Source organism: Gouania willdenowi, chromosome 1 (genome assembly GCF_900634775.1).
Source record: "Gouania willdenowi chromosome 1, fGouWil2.1, whole genome shotgun sequence".
NCBI classification, from domain to species: Eukaryota; Metazoa; Chordata; class Actinopteri; order Blenniiformes; family Gobiesocidae; genus Gouania; species Gouania willdenowi.
Window position 1 is genome coordinate 20,923,743 of NC_041044.1, and position 19,053 is coordinate 20,942,795.

At 38.7% G+C, this 19,053-nt stretch overlaps 1 protein-coding gene and 1 pseudogene across 6 annotated transcripts in view; one reads left to right on the top strand and one right to left on the bottom strand.

The window, feature by feature from the left end:
• inpp4b (inositol polyphosphate-4-phosphatase type II B) overlaps positions 1-19,053 on the top strand; it is a 330,847-nt gene that overhangs the window by 262,225 nt on the left and 49,569 nt on the right. For all 6 annotated transcript variants that reach the window (XM_028466420.1, XM_028466336.1, XM_028466506.1 and 3 more), the window contains 2 exons: positions 7,134-7,238; positions 12,494-12,602. In XM_028466420.1, coding sequence (XP_028322221.1) covers positions 7,134-7,238; positions 12,494-12,602 — 214 coding nt within the window. The remainder of the gene's footprint in view (positions 1-7,133; positions 7,239-12,493; positions 12,603-19,053) is intronic.
• On the bottom strand, positions 5,757-5,874 carry LOC114472371 (uncharacterized; annotated as a pseudogene).

The window sequence follows — 19,053 nt, forward strand, 5'->3', positions numbered from 1 at the left end:
CTTGTGTAACTACAATAAGAAAATTCCTTTACTAAACTATTTAAATTGTCCATTGGAGCAGATGTTTCTTTTTTGGTTGTTTGTGTGTCTCTGTGTGTGTTTGCCCTATGATAAACTCACTGCCTCAGTAAATAAGCTTTAGCGTTCTATGACCCTGAACAGTATAAGATGCACTGAGAATCAGGAGATTCAGTCTCTAAGTGCTACGGCCTTTTTTTTTCAGAAAGAAAAAGCCTTATTGCAGATATTTCACATTACATGATGTACATTGTCAAGCTTCTTGTTCCTAATGCTCAGCAAACACTGGCTCTTTCTCTCTGCCTTGACTCTGTCATCTAAAGAATAGTTAACCGTAACTAATGGCTTACATTTTGTCAGAACTAATGAAATATTTTTTTGTTTCAAAAAAATTAAATAGAATTTTCCAAAAAATAAAGCATGTTTTTGTTTGTTATTGGTCCAAAATAAACATCAGACCTTGTATGCATCAACAGTTGCACCTAATCAACTGCAAATAGTACTTCTTAAAACAAAAATAAACACCAAAAAATCTCTACTGTTCTCCAGAGTGTTATTAATTTGCTCCGTTTTTACAGTCAGGAGACTGAGTAAAGGTAAAGAGAGGAGGTGACTCATTTACTCACCTCTCCTTTGTGTGTCACAGAGCTGTGTGTGTGTCTGCGTGTATGTGTGTGTGTGTGTGTGTGTGTGCGTGTGTGTGCGTGCGTGTGTGTGTGTCTGCGTGTATGTGTGTGTGCGTGCGTGTGCATGTGTACGTGTGTGTGTGTATGTGTGCGTGTTCTCCCAGCTATTGTTAAAGTCATGTCTTCATCCCACCAAACAATGTCAGAGCTGTAAAATCAAGAGCAACCACTCCTTGATCAATGTTTTTAACCAAATTAGTATTAACTCCTCTTCGGTCGCGTGTCAACATAGAGTCAAATGAATTAGACTTTCGGGGAAAATGGATCCTAGAGTGGTTGTGTGTGATTCTACTTCTGTTAGTGTGCTTTTACTAATTAGTAAAGCTTTTACTTTTACTAATCTTCACTAGCTGCCAGTGCTTGATTCTTTCCTGTGGGAGCCTCTTCCTCCACACCACGTTTTCTGAAAAACTTGTAGGACTCGATTAAAAAAAAAAAACAACAGTTTTTCAATTTAAATGACTTTTAGTATATGATTGGATCAATGAAAACAATAAATGAGCTTAAACAACAAAATAGTGTTATTATTTTCATCACTCAGTGCTAACATAATGTGCAATATGAATGAAGAATATTATGATTGCATTGTTCACAAAGCACAAACTTAAATTTAAGTAAGCTATATTCATGGTTTTCCAGATTTTTTTTGTCAACTTTCTAAAGCAAATGTATTTTTGTGTATTAAAATAAAAAACAGCACTTAGTGCAGAACATTCAAAATAAACAGACCAGCTTGTAAATTTTGTTTGAAATTTTCTTTCTAAATAGCAGTTCATAGGTTGGTAACTGTCAGCAACCCTGTCATGTTGATGGGTGTGGATTGGAGATGCTCGGAGCATGTTGCAGCTAGCACTGTCTGGCGAACTCTTTCTTGCACAAATTGCACACAACTGAGCTTTTGTTTTCCATCCGGTGTTATTTTAAACTAAAATTTTTGCCCACGAAGCACAGCCATGACTTCTCTTTGGGTTCCCCGTCTCTTGTGTTAGGGTATGTGCCTCAGTATTATGGGTGCACCTGTTTGTAGGGCAAAAACAAGTGATTAACTCCGTTGTTTTTCTGTAATAAATTAATTAAAGTGTTAAAGCCCTACTTAAAATATAACTATAATCCCAAATAAGTAGTCTATGACTAGTTTTTGTGATTGTGTCTTTTTGCTGCTGTAATTACTCAAGCTGATATTTTTCAACATTAAATAATAAATGCTTCTCACATGTTAAAGCAGAACTAAGTAACTTGCGCTTAGCGCTCCCCCTAAAGGTCCCTTTTGGTTATGTCGCTGTCATAAAAACTGAGCACCGGAGTAATACGGGAGGGAGTGTGGAAATGTGTGTAATGTGTTTGTTTGTGTGCTGACAAAGCGGCTCTGAAAATTGATGGATGGATGGATGGATGTATATTTGTGTGTGCTGCCTGATGGAGCGTTGGGTTACGAGTGTGTCTTGACACGACGATGGTACGTGATTGCTGTGTGTTGCTGCTGAGCTGTTACTGATGGGTGCTTTCACACATATAGTTCCATGCAGTGACGTGCTGTGACCACTAGGGCTGGGTAAGCACGTAAAATCGAGACCACCAATGACAGTTTCATATGTTTCTGCTGGCAAGTGTTAATTAAATTCAAATCAATTTTATTTGTATAAAGCAATTTACAACAAAGTCATCTCAATGTTCTTATAAAAATATAAAAATCATAATAAGAAAGAAAAAAACCCAACAAGATCCACATAAACAAGCATTTAGCCATCTAACAAAATCAACAACATAAACACCAAGAAACATAAACAATTATTTTATATAGCCTCCATACTCTCCCAACAAGATATATCTCATGACATGGCAGCACATCCATGTTTGTGTTGGAAACACAGAGAAAATGACAAAAACAACTCAGAACAGCCTCAGTGAGGAGCATCCACAAAGTCAATCCTTCCTTTTGTACCATTCACTGTATAAAATCCGAAACAATGTTCTGACCTTCCCTTTGCTGAAGCTCTGGTAGCTCAGGTGTTGGTCTCCATCTTTTAAAAGCTGTTGTTTTTCCTCAAAACAAAGTTTCTCTATCATCTCTGGCACTGTCATCCTGACTGTAGTGTTATCCCGGCCACTCGCTAGAGAATGTAGCAGCAGCGGTCACATGGGATCTATTCACTAATGCACTGTGAATTTAGGTATAGCATTTAGCATAGCGTGGTTACGTGCAAAGGCAGCTCTCTACGCTGCCTTTGCATGTAAATGGTTGTCATCTTGGGGACCTGACTGCGCATGCGCAAACACATAAAAACACGCAATGGGAACGGAGGCAGAAGAGCAACGTGCCTTTGGGAGGGGGCGTGGCCTCCCTCTGCCTTACAACGGAGTGAAAAAAAAAAAGAAAGACTGTGCAGCTGTTCCAGGAAATAGCACTGTTTAGTAATTTGGGCTATGAAACGCACAAAATGCGGACACTTTCAAACTTATAGGTACTGTAGGCTATTGGAAATAGAAAAATCAATAATTTATAATTATATTATAGTTAAAACAAATAATCAAAATATCAATTCACCCTTGGGTAGGCACTGCCTACCCTGACGGCACATCACTGGTTCCATGTGACCATGTGAACAGTATGAGGAAGAGAGACAACTAAAATAAATGAATGATGTGGGAGTAATATGGGAGGGAGTGTGGAAATGTGTGATGTGTTTGTGTGCTGACAAAGCGGCTCTGAAAATTGATGGATGGAAGAAGAGATGGATGTATATTTGTGTGTGTGCTGCCTGATGGGTTGCGAGTGTGTGCGTGCCTCTTGCCGCGACGACGGTACATGATTGCTGTGTGTTGCTGCATGTTGCTGCTGACCTGTCACTGATGGAGTTGCTCCGTTCCTCGAACAAAGGTCTTCTCTGCTTTTTTTTGCCTGCTCCGCCATGATATAAGTTTGAGAAAAGTGAATTCGTAGACAACCGTGTGCAGCCTCGTAATCTAGCATTAGTTTGTATTGGGCTGCTGTAAAGCAGTACGTCCTGCTTTGCAAGTGCGGTTATCAGACCAGTGACAGCAGGGAGAGATGAAAGACCCCCCCAATCACCCCATAAACACTTGTATTACCCTCACAGGGACTACGAAAAGAATTTATTAAGGTGAAAAAGTTACTTAGTTCTGCTTTAAAGCCACTGAAGAAAAGTGGCTAGGGGCAGAGAACTGACAACAAAGACCAAAAAAGGAGACATGATGTTAAATATGTTTTGGGTCCATCCCTTCTGTCATTTTCCCAGGCCGCCTGTGCTAACAGATGGGCGCTCTGATATGACTTGTGGTCACCTGTTCCATTAGCAAGGTCCCAGAGCTCTGGAGGCAATAATAAAATACCTCTGTAGAAGCATGACATCACAGTCATTGACAAATGCATCACTATGAAAACTGTTCACAGTTGTCTCCAGTGACATCAACCAGCTGGGGAAGTTTTCCAGCAACTTGTAAAAAAATAAGAATACTTGAGCTATTTCAATTTGTCAAAGTATTATACATGATAAAGATAATTTCATTACTGTCCACTGATCACTGTAGAAAGCTAATTTTAATCAACTGCAGAATAACCTTTTGCCTATTAGGTAATACCGTACCTTTTTCAGCAATCCCAGCCCCACATACACCATCTGACATCTCACTGACACCAGAGATTTAACCAAAAGTCACAGACTGTGTCAAATATATGGATAATATTTTCTGCTGCTTGTTGAGCCCACGCTTTCAGTCTGTGAAAGTGGATAAATTCAGCATCTGTTAACATTTGCGCTTGATAAATGCCAGCAATGTGTTACAAGCATAATAATTATGATGTCGCTTCCAGCTGAGTCATTTAGTGTTGTAACACATCCCAGCATGTGTGGGTCAGCAGCACTGCAGGAACCAATTGAGTTACAGCAGATAGCATGCCATGTTCTCCACACACAACATATTGTTCACTGAGGATTGTTGGCCGTTTTTATGTTGTCGCACTGTAGTTCAGGCCACACTGGTAATTGCAGGTCTTGTGTTAATAATGCAACTTTTAAACAGGCACATTAAAAATATATACTGAACAAAAATATAGACACAACACTTTTGTTTTTGCTCCCATTTTTCATGAGCTGAACTCAAAGATCCAAAACATTTTCTATATACACAAAAGACCTATTTCTCTCCAATATTGTTCACAAATTTGTCTATTTTTCTGCAAATCAGTCATGATATATCAGCTGTGATAAAGTTTAAGAATGTAGTTCTATGATGGTAAATTTGCTTTTTAATATTTTTAATTTGGTGCTTTTTTTTTTTACTAAGCACAATTTAAACCATGAATCAGCTCTGCTTTAATCTACTCCTTAATAAAATGTTGGATAAGTATTAAAAGCTTTACTGTATTAACCCGTTAACATCCAACGTCCCAAATACGGGTCAAAATGCATTTTTTCACTTGTTCTTATCACAAGGTAAGGCAAGGCAAATGTATTTGTATAGCGCATTTAAAATCTATAAGAACATTAAAGTCGGCAAAAAATAAAATAATCAGTAGAATAATTTCAAATTATCACCAAACACATTAACACATCAACAACATGACACAAGTGTCATATGCTATTTGAAAGCTTAGAATCTCACATTTAAACCATATAAATCATTCTAAGACACAACCATCACAGCAAACAGTCAATTATTTTGTCAAACTTGAAGGAAAAAAATGGAAACATAACCAATCTAACACAACTCACATTTAAAGCGTTTGTCATGTCTTAGTGAAAGAGTAAAATAATAATAATAATAATAATGCATCAGTTTTATATAGCGCTTTATCATAGACACTCCAAGTCGCTTTACAGAATTAAGGCATTATTCTTTCACTCCACACTTAGTGGTGGTAAACTACTATTGTAGCCACAGCTGCCCTGGGGCAGACTGACGGAAGCAAGGCTGCCATAGTGCGCCATCGGCCCCTCCAACCACCACCAACACTCACACACTACATTCATACTAGGCAATGTAGGTGAAGTGCCTTGCCCAAGGGCACAATGACAGATACCACTGAGTGACTGCCTGTGGCACCTGGAATTCGCAGTGGTCTCCCATCCAACTACTAACCAGGCCCAGACCTGCTTAGCTTCCGAGATCTAACGGGATCGGGCAATGACAGGCTGGTACGGCCACGGTATGACCATTTTAAAACTGCTTTTTAAATGAAAACATCCTATTCACAAGAAGAAAGCAGCTCCGCGCTAATTTCTTCTTACTTTTTTAGCTCTGTGAGCCTCACCGTGTCATTAAAAAATTAAGTCTTTCTGATTCTATTTCCAATAAATAATTTTTTTTATTTTTGCTTTTAATGGTTTATGATATACACGTTATTGCAAGCAAAAGGTTTAAAAAGAAACCAAAGCAAATTTTTTTTATTCAAGAAAAACTGTGAAAAACTTATTCTAACTACTGTGTATGCATCTGCTTACTGCGTATTTTGATGTATTAGCTAAGCTAAGACCTTTAGCTAGAGGAGAAATGTCAAACTTGCAATTGAATTGTTTATAGCCCGTTAATGTTGAACAATAGCATAAAAGCTTGAAAGTTCTTCTTATAGACTAAGCAAGGCAACAGTAATTTTTAACATCACGCTGCTAATCACCTCAGCACCTATTGAAATGTCACTTGATGGATCATAAACGGTTTTCCCTGCCTCAAATATGTTTATGTATTCCAGCAAAAATCAAGTGCAGATCAAGACATAAAGCTTGTTTTAAGGGGAAAAAGAATACAAAACATGTTTTATGAGGCTGTTATTTGATTGTTGGGTAAAAGTGAAAGCTTTCAAGGTCTTTAAATCTTTTAGTTTGCATTGAACTTTGGTTATTACAGTAAGTACCTAGTTAAGCATTGTATATTTCCATACTGTATATCTCACATGGAGATAGAGGAAGTGATGTCGATGCATGCTGTACTTTTATGGGTTTTAATAGATATAAATCAATTTACCCACTTTTGTTGCAGCATTAATCCTTTCGATGCAGTAAAATAAAAATGTAGCATTGCTACTTTGCATTGTTTCATTCACATTTTGCCTAATCAAAAAGCAGAGTTCACTGACTATGGCCATCATTTCTGTGGCATACAGTACACATTCATTAGCGTGAAAAGCACTTAGCAACCATATCTATGGCTTCGGATTTAAATTGGGTTTAAATTAAATTACTATTTAATTGCTCAGCTGTGAATAAAGTGTTATAGTGTTTATTCTTATCTCAGCGAGGGTTATCTTTTGAATAGTTAATTAAAGAGTATAACTGACCTCATACCAAGTGTGCGTCCTGTTAGCAGTTGCAGAAATGCTTGTGATGTCCTGAGGCATGTCTCAAACAAATAGAAGGATACTTCAGTTACATGACTGCTAAAATACCTTCTGTCTCTCCTTTTATTTTTAAGGTCCCTCTTTCAAGCCAAGCTGCTGCAAGGCCCAGAAGCCACTGGAGTTCATTCCAATAAACTTGCACACGCAGAGGATGAGAGTGACATGCCCCAAAAAAACAGGTATCGCTTTTCATTGTTTTAGATTTTCAAACCCATTTGTCGCAAACCCGTTAATTTAGATCATCCCTGAACAAGACCTCTGACATGTTTGCCTTTATTCTGGAAATCCACAATCCGTGTACCCTTCGTACTTTGGTGATTCCGTTTAAAAACTGGAACAAATGAACTGTGTGGTTATTTTGTTTTACTGACTTAAAACCAAAACAGAAATACAGAAAAAAAAAAAAAAAACAGACAACGAGCGTATTTCTGTTTTAAAATTTAACATTTTTGTGTTTTTGTGAAAATGGATATTTACGGGAAAACTGTGGACCAGAGCATCATGTTTTAAGTTCACACCACAGTGACCCACAGACAGGGATGGACTTTTTCTCTGCTGCGTTTGATAAAAAAGATCTTGTAGGATGTTGTCCTGCAAGATGAAAGAAGCGTGATGTGTGTGTCGACGACGTTGTGAATATTGTGTCAACTTTACCGAACAGTGTTACGGTCAAATAGTATCCAAATAAATTGGTGGGCAGGAAAAAAATATGTATTTTGCAGGTTATAATACCGCTAGCCACTAACGGCAGCCGTCAACACAGACGGAAGTTGATCAAAAGAAACGAGGAGCACCAGTGGATTTATTACAACCACCTCTGGTTCCTTTAATCACATTGCATGTACATGTTTTACCTAACAGTCAATAAAAATATATATATATGTATATGTATGAATAACTTTTCAATTCACCAGTTCATCAGTTGTGTGACTTATGCGTTGCTCTTTCTTGTCCAGGAGTAGAAGTCCACCCCTGTTTGTGGGTCCACTCTATGTGGTGACAAAACATGTAGCTCTCATCCATAGTTTTCCTGTAAATATCCAAATATCACACAAACAGAAGATTTCATTTTAAAACAGAAAAACGCTGCTTGTCTGGTTTTTGATTTTTCTGTATTTATGTTTTGTTGGCTTTACGTCAGTAAAACAAAATAACCACACTGTTTGTTATTTTGATTTGGTTTCAAATAACCAAAAAATGAAGGCTACACAGATTATCCACGTCGCCTTATTGTTCACTTGTGCATTGCACGACTTATAAAAGAAACATTTATGTAGGCTGTGGTTACCTCCTGCTGTCCCTCTGTACTTGCCGTCTCCATCTGTCTAGCCCCCACTGAGGGCTCTGATGGCTTTCAGGCCATCAACTGGACTGAAGGTTAGAATTCACTTGGCCCAAGGAAAAAGTAGACGCAACACTAATGAAGCCCTTTGTGTTTTTCCGGAGTGAAAATCTATGCTGTGTCCTTGCCTGCTGCTCTGAATCTGGCAAAGGTTGTTATTTCCCTGGATCGACCTCAGTGTATTAGAGCGGCCAACTGCTGCCATGCTTTCTGAGTGGGCTTCATTTCAACTAGGTAGTTGATGGGGAATATAAAATAAACTGTCAATATATCAGTAAAGACATTATGGAAGAAAAGTACAAGTGGTACAACCCACTCTTCATCTAACCTTACAACTTACACTATCAGGAAAGACAATAGGCAGTGAGCACTAGGGTTGGGTAGGCAGGGCGTGGCAAATCGAGACAACCGATGACGACACCAATGACAATTTCATATGTTTCTGCTGGCAAGTGTTAATCTAACAAAGTCAAAATTATAAAACACCATTAAAGGAACTTCAACAACTATTCAATAGCAGCCTCCATACTCTCAAACAAGATATATCTCATGACACGGCAGCACATACTGTGGAAATTACAAACAATTTTCTGACCTTTCCTTTGCTGAAGGTCTGGTAGTTCAGGTGTTTGTCTCCCATCTTTTAAAATCTGTCGTTTTTTCTCAAAAGATAATTGTGAAAATATATTGTCTCTAGCGCTGTCATCCTGCCTGTAATGTTATCCCGCCCATTAGCTAGAGAATGTAGCAGCGGCCACGCTGTAGCAATTCACTAATGCACTGTGAACGTACGTATAGCATTTAGCATAGCACGGTTACGTGCAAAGGCAGTGTAGCAATCTTCCTTTTTACATAAATGGTTTTCATATTAGGGAACTGACTGCGCATGCGCAAACACATCCATACACTGATATGAGGGCCTTAAGGCAGAGCAGCAGTGTGCCTACGGGAGGGTGTGGCCTCCTCCAGCCTTACTAATACAGCGAAGGAGTGAGAGTGACTTGGGCAACGTTACTGCCGTCCTGGGAAATAGCGGGGTTGAGTCATTTGGGCTATGAAAACACAAAATTCTGACACTTTCAAACTTATAGGTACTGTAGGCTTTCGGAAATTGAAAAATAAATTCTAATTATATTATAATTAAAACAAATAATCAAAATATCAATTATCCCTTGGATAGGCACTACCTACCCTGACACTGACAATAGGGTAAAACCAGTGTTAAAGTGAGGCGTACAGGATGTGGTGGTGGAGTGGTCCTTATGTTTCTAATAAGCACCCCTATCTACAACAATTTGCTACACATTGGTTTTATTATTCCCTCACTGGTAATTAAGATAGCTAGAAAATGTTGAAAAGAAGTTGCATCAAAGAAGAAATCAGGTAAACTATTTGTAGAGCTGCTTCATTAGACACACTAACTTCAATCACCTCTGAACAAAAACCAGGGAATTGCTTTGAAATGAAACCATTAGTGTGAAAGTGGTGTAACTGCTTTGAAATTGACTCAGAATGTCAACATTGATCATTTGATGCAATCTTTAAATACAAATAAGTCCTCCACAAGCACAAAACCAAAACGATTGCATCAATTCCGGCTTTTCTATAGTATATATGACTGCAATCAGTCATGCCCAGGAGATAATTGGAGCTCGGTTCCCAAAGCATCAGTATCAGTTTCCTACTGCAGTCATTTGCTCTATTGTTCTGTTTAATTTTTTGAAGCGATGCCTTTTCCTTCAGATGGGCTACTTAATCCATTTGATAATGCCATAACATTCATCTTCATTTTCTGCATTGATCATCTATAATGGAGATGAAATTTAAAAAAAAGCAACACATTGATTTCTGAGAAGGGTCTTTTGTTTTACAGTAGATGTCTCTCCTTTGTGTCTAAACTGACAACTGTGGAGTATTTATCAACAAAACAAAACCTAAAGCAGTTTAAGACAAATTTTCACTAAAAGCAATATTAGATTCAGTTGGGTATAAAGCAAAACTAAAGGTGTCCTCTTTGTTGAAAAGATGTATTGAATTATTCAAGATAACCAGCCATCTTTGCTTCTTAACACCATGTTTTGATGTTGATTTATTGGGCGAGGGATGATCTGAGAGCAAGGACAAATTGGTCATGCTCATTGATGTTTTGAAGCTCTCTATTGTCTTTCAGTGTACTTTGGTAATAGAGCAACCAATTAGAGGAACCTGGATATAGGAAAACTCCTGTGACCAGACGTGTGGTGGTCAGGCAGGATTGGGCCAGATGCAAGGCTAATTAGTGGAAGAAACAGTGGGTTGCAGCAACCTCACATCGAGCCACCATTGGTCTAATATGGTGTTGTCATGTACTTTGAGGCAAGACCTGGGACTCTGGTGTCAATAATTAGTATTTTCCACAATTTTCCCGGCCGTGTTCGTCAGAGCAGTGGTCCACTGTTTTCTCAAGGGTGATCATTAACTGATCTGACCGAAACCCACACCAGAATATTTATTTTGCAACCCATTATCCCACATCCTAGCCTCTCCCCAATTCTATGTTTATTTCAAATTCTGTGTCAGTTTCATTGAATTAACACTTACCAGCAGAAACATATGGAATTGTCATCGGTGGTATAGATTTGCAATGGGCTGCCTACCCAACCCTAGTGCTCACGGCACGTCACTGCCAAACAGTATTCAAGGACAATATATTGCCCAGGTGTGCCCACTGGTGGAAAAATAGTTTTAAATGTACAGACAGGCTGTACAAGTGTATTGGCCACACACAAACAAGTGCAATAGATGCTTTTCTTTAAAGAGTAACTAAACCCCCCCAAATGATTTCATTTCTACAGAAAACAAATGTATTTGAGTTGAAGTACTGTTGTTGTTTGGTTCTTGTCCAACTCTTGACAAAATGAAGAGTCCGTCCTTAAGACTGCTCTACTGTAAAGTGTCTTGAGATACCATTGGTTATGATTTGGCGCTATACAAATAAAAGTTTGATTGATTGATTGATTGATTGATTGACATTTTAGTCGAACTATTTCAATATGGCATCGTTTTTGTAAAAATGTAAGAGTAACTCTTGTTCTTAGAACAATTGGAGATGGGTGAAAAATAGCATAATACTGAACCTTAATTAACGCCTATAACTGCTATACCAAAATGACCCAATACTCAATATTACTCGTCAAGCCTAGTTTAAATAAACTTACCAAACACACATAAACATCCTTTCAGCATATGTTCAGAGTTGTGGGTGTGACTGTAGCTTCTAAAAGAACATCACATCAAATACATACCTTATTTTGAAGAGGTTTTCACCAATCATTAGCAAACATTGTGTGGATGACATATTCCATAGTTGTGTAACTTGCCTGGATTTCTATATCCTCCATGGAGCATATTCCTCCATTGCCTTAATACAATGTTGCTAGTTAGCTACTTATGTTACCAAATCAGCTTTAAATTCAGGGCTGTGTTGTTTAGCTGAGTCCGTAGGGACATGGGTTGGAAACCGGAGGATCGCCGTTTCAAGTCCTGGTGCGGACCAAATAATCAGAAGTTGTTCAGGTTGCTGGAGAGGTGCTAGGGCACCTCGAGCACTGCTGAGGTTTCCTTGAGCAAGGCACCGAACCCCAACACTGCTCTGGTCCAGGGACTACAGATAAAAATGAGCTTGTAGCTATCTCTGGTCTGTGCAATGCATTTGTTGTGCAATGTCCCTGTTAGATAAAAAAAATAAAATAATGGGTAAGACCTCTCTGCCTCTTTGCCTGAGTTTGGAGCGTCTTTTCTGCTCTTTCCTCCTATTAATACACACACACTCTCATATGCTACTTTTTACTGGACAAATGCAACAGTCTGCAACATACTTGATGCAACAGTCGTACACTTTGGAAAAAAGTAAATAAATCTTGTGAATGTATTTTATGATTAAATTGCTGGGGGTTTTTTTTCCATCCCTGTCTAACCAAGCCTGCCCTTGGAAGAGTATTTCCAATTTGAAAATGGGTTAAAATTAATCTCAAACTAAGCACCAGCTTTTTTCTTCTTCAGTGTTTTTTTGGGTTTCTTAAATGCTGTGAATTAAATGTTCTATCTTTGCAGATGCGTTGTATGACATCATCACAGTCGGTGCCCCAGCAGCACACTTTCAGGGCTTCAAGAGTGGAGGTCTGCAGCGTCTCCTTCACAGATACGACGCAGAGAAAAAGAGGTACATTTTGAGATTCATTTGATTCAGGCATGAGCTGGAAGGGATTGTGGGTTCATGATGAGGAAACCAGTTTATCTAGACAAAATCATATCATTATGTGCCCTGAACATAAGATTGATATTTTGGGCTCCTGACAATTGTTGAGCTACTATAACCAAGCTTTACTCAAACTACAGCTCATATATTCTACATCAGGGGTCACCAACCATTCTGAAACTGCAAACTACTTCAAAGGTACTGAATAATCTGATGGGCTACTGGTTTTATATTCATTTTAATTAAATGGTGAGATAATAAGGTAAACTAGCAGTGACTTAAAAAGGTAGGAACATTTTCAACATACAACACTTTCTTTTCTTAATTAATGCAATTGTTTTATTTATTACATTTCATAGGAAATCATTGCCCTGGTGATATCTCTGGGACTTTAAGGCGTTAATTGCGATTAATTACAGAATAATACTAAAAAAAATGTATACAATTTACCAATTTTGTAATATTTAACAAAAATCCACATTGCATTTTGTAAAAACATCACAATCGGCAGCTTCTTTAATAAAATGTCGGTCTTGTGGTCCATGCGGGGTACCATGTTGGTGACCCCTGTTCTACATGTTGTACTCTGAAGGCTAAGTCAGGTTGGAAACATATGTTTTCCTGATTTTATTTTCCAATGCCACATTACGTTTCAAGGCTGGTTGTCGCATCCACCTCAATGGTTCATCTTGATGAGAAACCTTGTATCGTTGCAACTAACTGGTTAGGTGAATGCAAAGATATGTTTTAAGGATTTATTATACAATAGCATACTTTCAAAGACTAATCTGAGTATACAGTCACAAATCTGGGGACAACATATATTTCTATAGCTGTGCGATCCACATTATCCTGTAGATTGTGCTGTCGCTGCCCTTTGAAAGTAGAATGGAGCTGCATGTCATCACAGTTCAGTGTGGTCACTTGAATGATGCCAAAAGAAATGAAGGGTGATATTTTTCCCAGAGCTCCCTGCAGAGTGCAGAGTCATTACAGACCATGCCATATTCAATTAGTTACAGGGTTTGCAGTTCAGGTAAAAGTGAAAGCGTCATGATGAATGAGAGTGAGGTATGGCTGTGCAGTGGATAAGCTGTTGGGTAAAAATGGTTTGTGGCCCCTGTACAGAGGATAGCAATAACGTTTGCATTTTTCTGGTCATATTCATGTGAATTTGCTGAAGATGGTCAGTTTTATCTCGTGCCATGATTAGTTTTCCATATCTTTGGCAGTCCTATTAATACATGTTATTGTTTCATATTTGACTTTGCTAATGACTCTCTGTGGCTTACATTTTCCAATTATCCGCCTGGCTAACTGAAGATAGCCAGCACTCGCCGTCATGCATCTTTCATGTGGAGCGTAGGCATTTATCAGAAATTGGAAATAAACTAAAGTTAAAGGTTCACGTATTTTCATTTGTCAACGTCTCAAAGATTACATGAGATAACCAAATGAATTATTTTATGATTTATTTCACTTTTATCATACATAGTAGTAGTAGTAGTAGTAGTTAGTACAGGTTCTTCCTTTCTCTGAAAAAGCAGAGATTTGTGTGTGCACAGTGCACACGCTCATTAGACTTTCAGAAGCAGGCTTTTGTGTTCACGTTTGATTATAAGGGGAACCATCAGGAGCGATGTGACTCGGCTATTTAATGTGATAATAATTTATCAAAAAGAAGACATGAAAAGGTTGAGGAAGGGGAGAAAAGAGAACCCAAGCACGGAGGTGTTACGATCAGGGCAATAAAAGAGCTATTTATCTTTGTTCCCTGGACACCACAAGAGTGATGAGGGAGGGGGGAGCTTCCTTCCAGATCGATCAGAAAACCTGCATTGTCCAAACCCAACTCTTGCCAGAATTTGCAATGTAGTTTGTCTCTCAGAATAGACCTGAAAAAGCTGAATAATCATTAATTATTTGTATTCATTAAGAATTCTTGTATGTGTACAGGGCAAAAACATTTATCTTTCGCCAATGAATACAGTCGAACATTTTTAATTGACGTCCGTTGACATTGTGTATTATTTTGATTATTTTAATCTGTGCTTATCTTTTATTACATTCAAACCAGTCTGATTCAACACATGACAATTATCTGTAGATTCGCTGTAACATTTCTTTACCTAATTAACATGAAAAATCAATTTTTTTCACAAACAAACCATAAACAACATTAGAACATTAAAAGTTTAAATAATTAACGTATTAAGCTAAGAAGCTACAGTATATAAATCAAGCAAAAGTTACAGTGTTACCAACTCAACCACTTATATTTGCAAGGACTCCCCCCCCCCCCCCACAAAACCTATCTTAAAGATACTTATCACCATGTAGCGACTTCTAGCGGCTTCGTGGATAAGCTACGCTAATTCCGTAAGCTCATGTGGATCATGTGCAGCCAGTAGGGCTGTAACAAAATAGTCAACTCACGGTACGATACAAAATACGATATAGGGCGAACAATACAAAATACTCACCATACGATTTGAAAAATGAAGAGAACAAGTTCTGATGAACTACTGCCGGGCCCGCAGAACGTCTCAGCGCCAAATAGCGCGTAGCACGTTCACGAGAATTCAGTGAAATGACTCGGTTCCACCGAGTAAAACAAATGAAATTGTGCGACATAAAATTCTAATCTATGTTGAATTGACTTTTAGACAATATATCCCACAACTATGTTCCAATAAATTTAGAAATTACTGGAAAAGGGGGTGCTCATAGGCGATCCATGTCAAATTACAGCCCGATTCAACGAGCATTAACAGTGGAGTAGTCATTTGAAAAATGGCTCCCCCGTGGCATATACGAAGTAATTGTGCGAGGCATAATCGTAATCTACGTTGAATTATCTTTGAAACGATATATCACGCGACTATGTTCCCATGAATTTGGAAATTAACGGAAATGGGGGGGTGGGTCCCCATTTCAAAAAAAGGGCTTCAAGCGTCTCATCATGTTCAGTCATAGAGTATTCATACCAAACTGCATACTGATCTAACAAGAATTAACGGAGGAGTAGTCATTTGGTGATTGGGCCCCCCGGTGCCCCCGTGATACGTACGTGGTAATGGGCCCCATTTATATATTGGTATGTGCCAATGATTCGGTGACACCAATATTTGACTCACAAATAAATGAGTAATTGACTTTTTTGGGGGGCAGTTTTTTTGGGGCCCCAAATCGAAAATCGGGCTCTGAGCGTCGATGCGTTCACATCCATAGATTATACCTATCAAATTTCAGCCTGATCCATTCACGAAAAACAGAGGAGTCGTGTTTTTAACTAGTGTACACAACAAGAAGATGAAGAAGAAGAACAAAGTGAGTGTAGTTTTGAGTCAGGTAGCCCAACCTAAACATTGCCAATGAGAAACAAATGTGTAACAAATCTTTGTTGATGAAAAATAATTTCACTGCAGAAGTTGGAGACAGTATGTTGGGAGTGTTTTGTTTCACAAATGAGGAATGAAAACAATCCAATCTCAAAAGTTGTGAGAGTATTTGTCTGAGGGCCTTTATACTTTGGACTTTCCATTCATTAACTGCACCAATATTTAAGCCTGTGTCTGATATAAATATTGCTCATGTTTGGAGCATGGAGCTCTTCATTTCTAAATCAATGGTGTGGGCTGTAACTGTCATGTAGCCTTGAGCAGCACGTCTGTAGTTATCTCTACTCTCTCAGCCGTCTCCATGGTGTCTTTTATTTTATCGGACCAAGTACAGTCACAATTGAAGTGCAGAGGATGTGTGTAAGACATGTTGCTGTGTGGGGAGCCGTGTGTCGACACAGGAGGCTGTGCATCGACGTGACGGACACATAAATCACACCAGAGTGAACTTTTCACTGTTTTCATTCCAGGCTCCATCTCAACTTCTGCTTACAAGATGCTTTAGTGTTAAATACATTGGTGTGTTTTCAGACAAGCACACACTGGCTGCAGCATTTGCTCACTCACTGTTTCAGTGCATCACTACATACAACCGACTTAAGAGTCTATTGTCCTCCATTTTGTAAAGACTGCAGCGTGAAAGCTAATAAGGGAAGCAGGAGGGTCAAATGTCATCATGCACCTGCGCGTTCTTGAAAATTGTGTTACTTGATTTGATTTTGTGCACCTTTGCATTTTTTATTTATATTTTATATTACATATTATATATATATAATACTGTAGCCACTCTGACACTCCCCCAACCATTTTTCTTCATTTGTTATTTGCACATTTGTTGTGTTTTTTATGCCGTTATTGTTTTGTTTGTGTAGTTTGTTTTTTTTTGTTTTATGTTTTTTTTGTAATTTATGCATGTCCCACAGTCGTATACTGTATTTGCACTATTATCCTATGTTGGTATTTATTTTTGTTGTTACTGCCTGCTCTTCTATTGTGTTGCTGCAACACCTTCCTAGCAGCCAGTAAGGATTCCTGCAAGTCACATAACATAATGTTGCATACTTGTACACTAAGAACCAAGCGTGCATGGGGTTTTAATTATTCTCTTTACTTCGGTCTGAAACACAGAGACACAAGCACATAAACTCAGCGTGGCTGCACACTCTCGGACATCTGGGTCGACTGAGCTACACATGGCATCATGGACCCCTTTGCTGCCCTGAGCTGCCCCAAAAGTGCCTGTGTTATACTTATTCGGTTTAATCCACAAATATACCAACTAAAATATCACAGTGCCCTTGTGCAGGAATATCTAACAGAATGATAAACTAAAATATCAAAATATCAAACAAAATAATATGTGAGACAAATAAAATATCAGAATGATATTGAAATAATACAACTGGGTGGTGCCTGATAATAATATTGCCCTCACGCATCCATCACCTTATATATCTACAACGTTAGCGATGGGCGATATTATCGGAAGTGCCTGATGACAATACGGCCCTCACAATAACACCCTCTTAAAAACAGATAACATTTTCTGAGGCTCTGAAATTTCCATTTTTAAGGGATGTTTGTTCCACAGTGTTTTTACTGCTTGCCTAACGGTACATGTCTTATAACAGGAAACTGACAGTGACAGCGTGACGTTCTTCATTCATTACCGCAGCGTCACAGTGTTAATAAACAGTGGTGAAGTTCAGCTTCAATTGACTTCAATGGGAGAGGATTTAGTGGTTGATCCACTGCAGTCAAACTAGACACTCATTGGATAAATGCTCGGTTATGACGCACTTAGTCCCGCCCATCGGACGCCGGGATTCACAGGAGGTCTATGGAGCAGTGGACTGGATCTGTCTGTTCCAGACGCTGGAATAATGGATGATGATTGGATGATCTGTCTCAGGCTAATTCAATTTTGATTGACAGCGAAATGAGCCAATCAGAGAGTATGACGTTGTAAGCACACAGGCGGGTTTTTCAAATATTTCAGTCCGTTGCTCTGTGTTGACACGGAGACTTTGCTGATCCTCTCATAGCGAATTTGTCTTTGTTTTCATCAACTTCTGACAAACCTAGTGTCTGTTTTTGGTGTTTGTGGAGACTGTTACTGCTTGTGTTGTGAGACTTTTGACCAAACACTCACACTCCAGCGCGCAGCAGCTGCGTGTGTGTGCGCGCGTGTGTGTGTGTGATAATCTACAAATAGTTGTTGTTTTTTTACGTAAATGTGCACAAATTTATTTATTTATTATAAATAAAGGTCCCTATTTTTCTTTTTTTTTTGTTCCACCATGGAAAATATGAATGTCAATGTTGTCGACCGGATTTTGGCCGAGCCATTTGATAATCTTCCTTATGAAGAGAAACTTTGTGTTAAACAGCAGGGCAGAGCAACTCCTCACATTGATTTGGTGCAAAAGGTGGGGAAAAGTAACAGGTCTTTTCAGTTGTCCTGGTATAATAAAGTGGGCTGGCTGACTGGAAGTGCTGTCACAAATAAAATGTACTGTTGGCCATGCCTCTTGATGAAACCATCTCAGGGATGTGTTGTCTGGTCAAAGGTGGGTTTTGGGGATCTGACGAACTTTGGCAGGGCATACAAAAGGCATGAAAAAAGCAATGAACACTTGAGTGCACGTGCAAGGTTAAGTTGCCTGGGCAGAGTCAGGGTTGAACATGCAATCAATGAAGGCGCTCGCATTCAGGTGGCAAAACATAATGAAACTGTCAAACAAAACAGGGCTTTCCTAAACCGCCTTATTGATGTTACTTCCTTGCTTGGCCGTCAGGAGCTGTCATTTAGGGGCCATGATTAGAGTAGTGAATCATCCAACAAGGGGAATTACAGGGAGTTTACAGAAACATTAGCAAAATATGACTCTGTCCTTGCCACACAATTCCAGTCATCAGCGGTGTTTTCTGGTATGTCCAATTCAATCCATAATGACTTGATCTCTGCTCTTTCAGCCACTGTTTCTAATGAGATCAAAGATGAAATTAAGGCT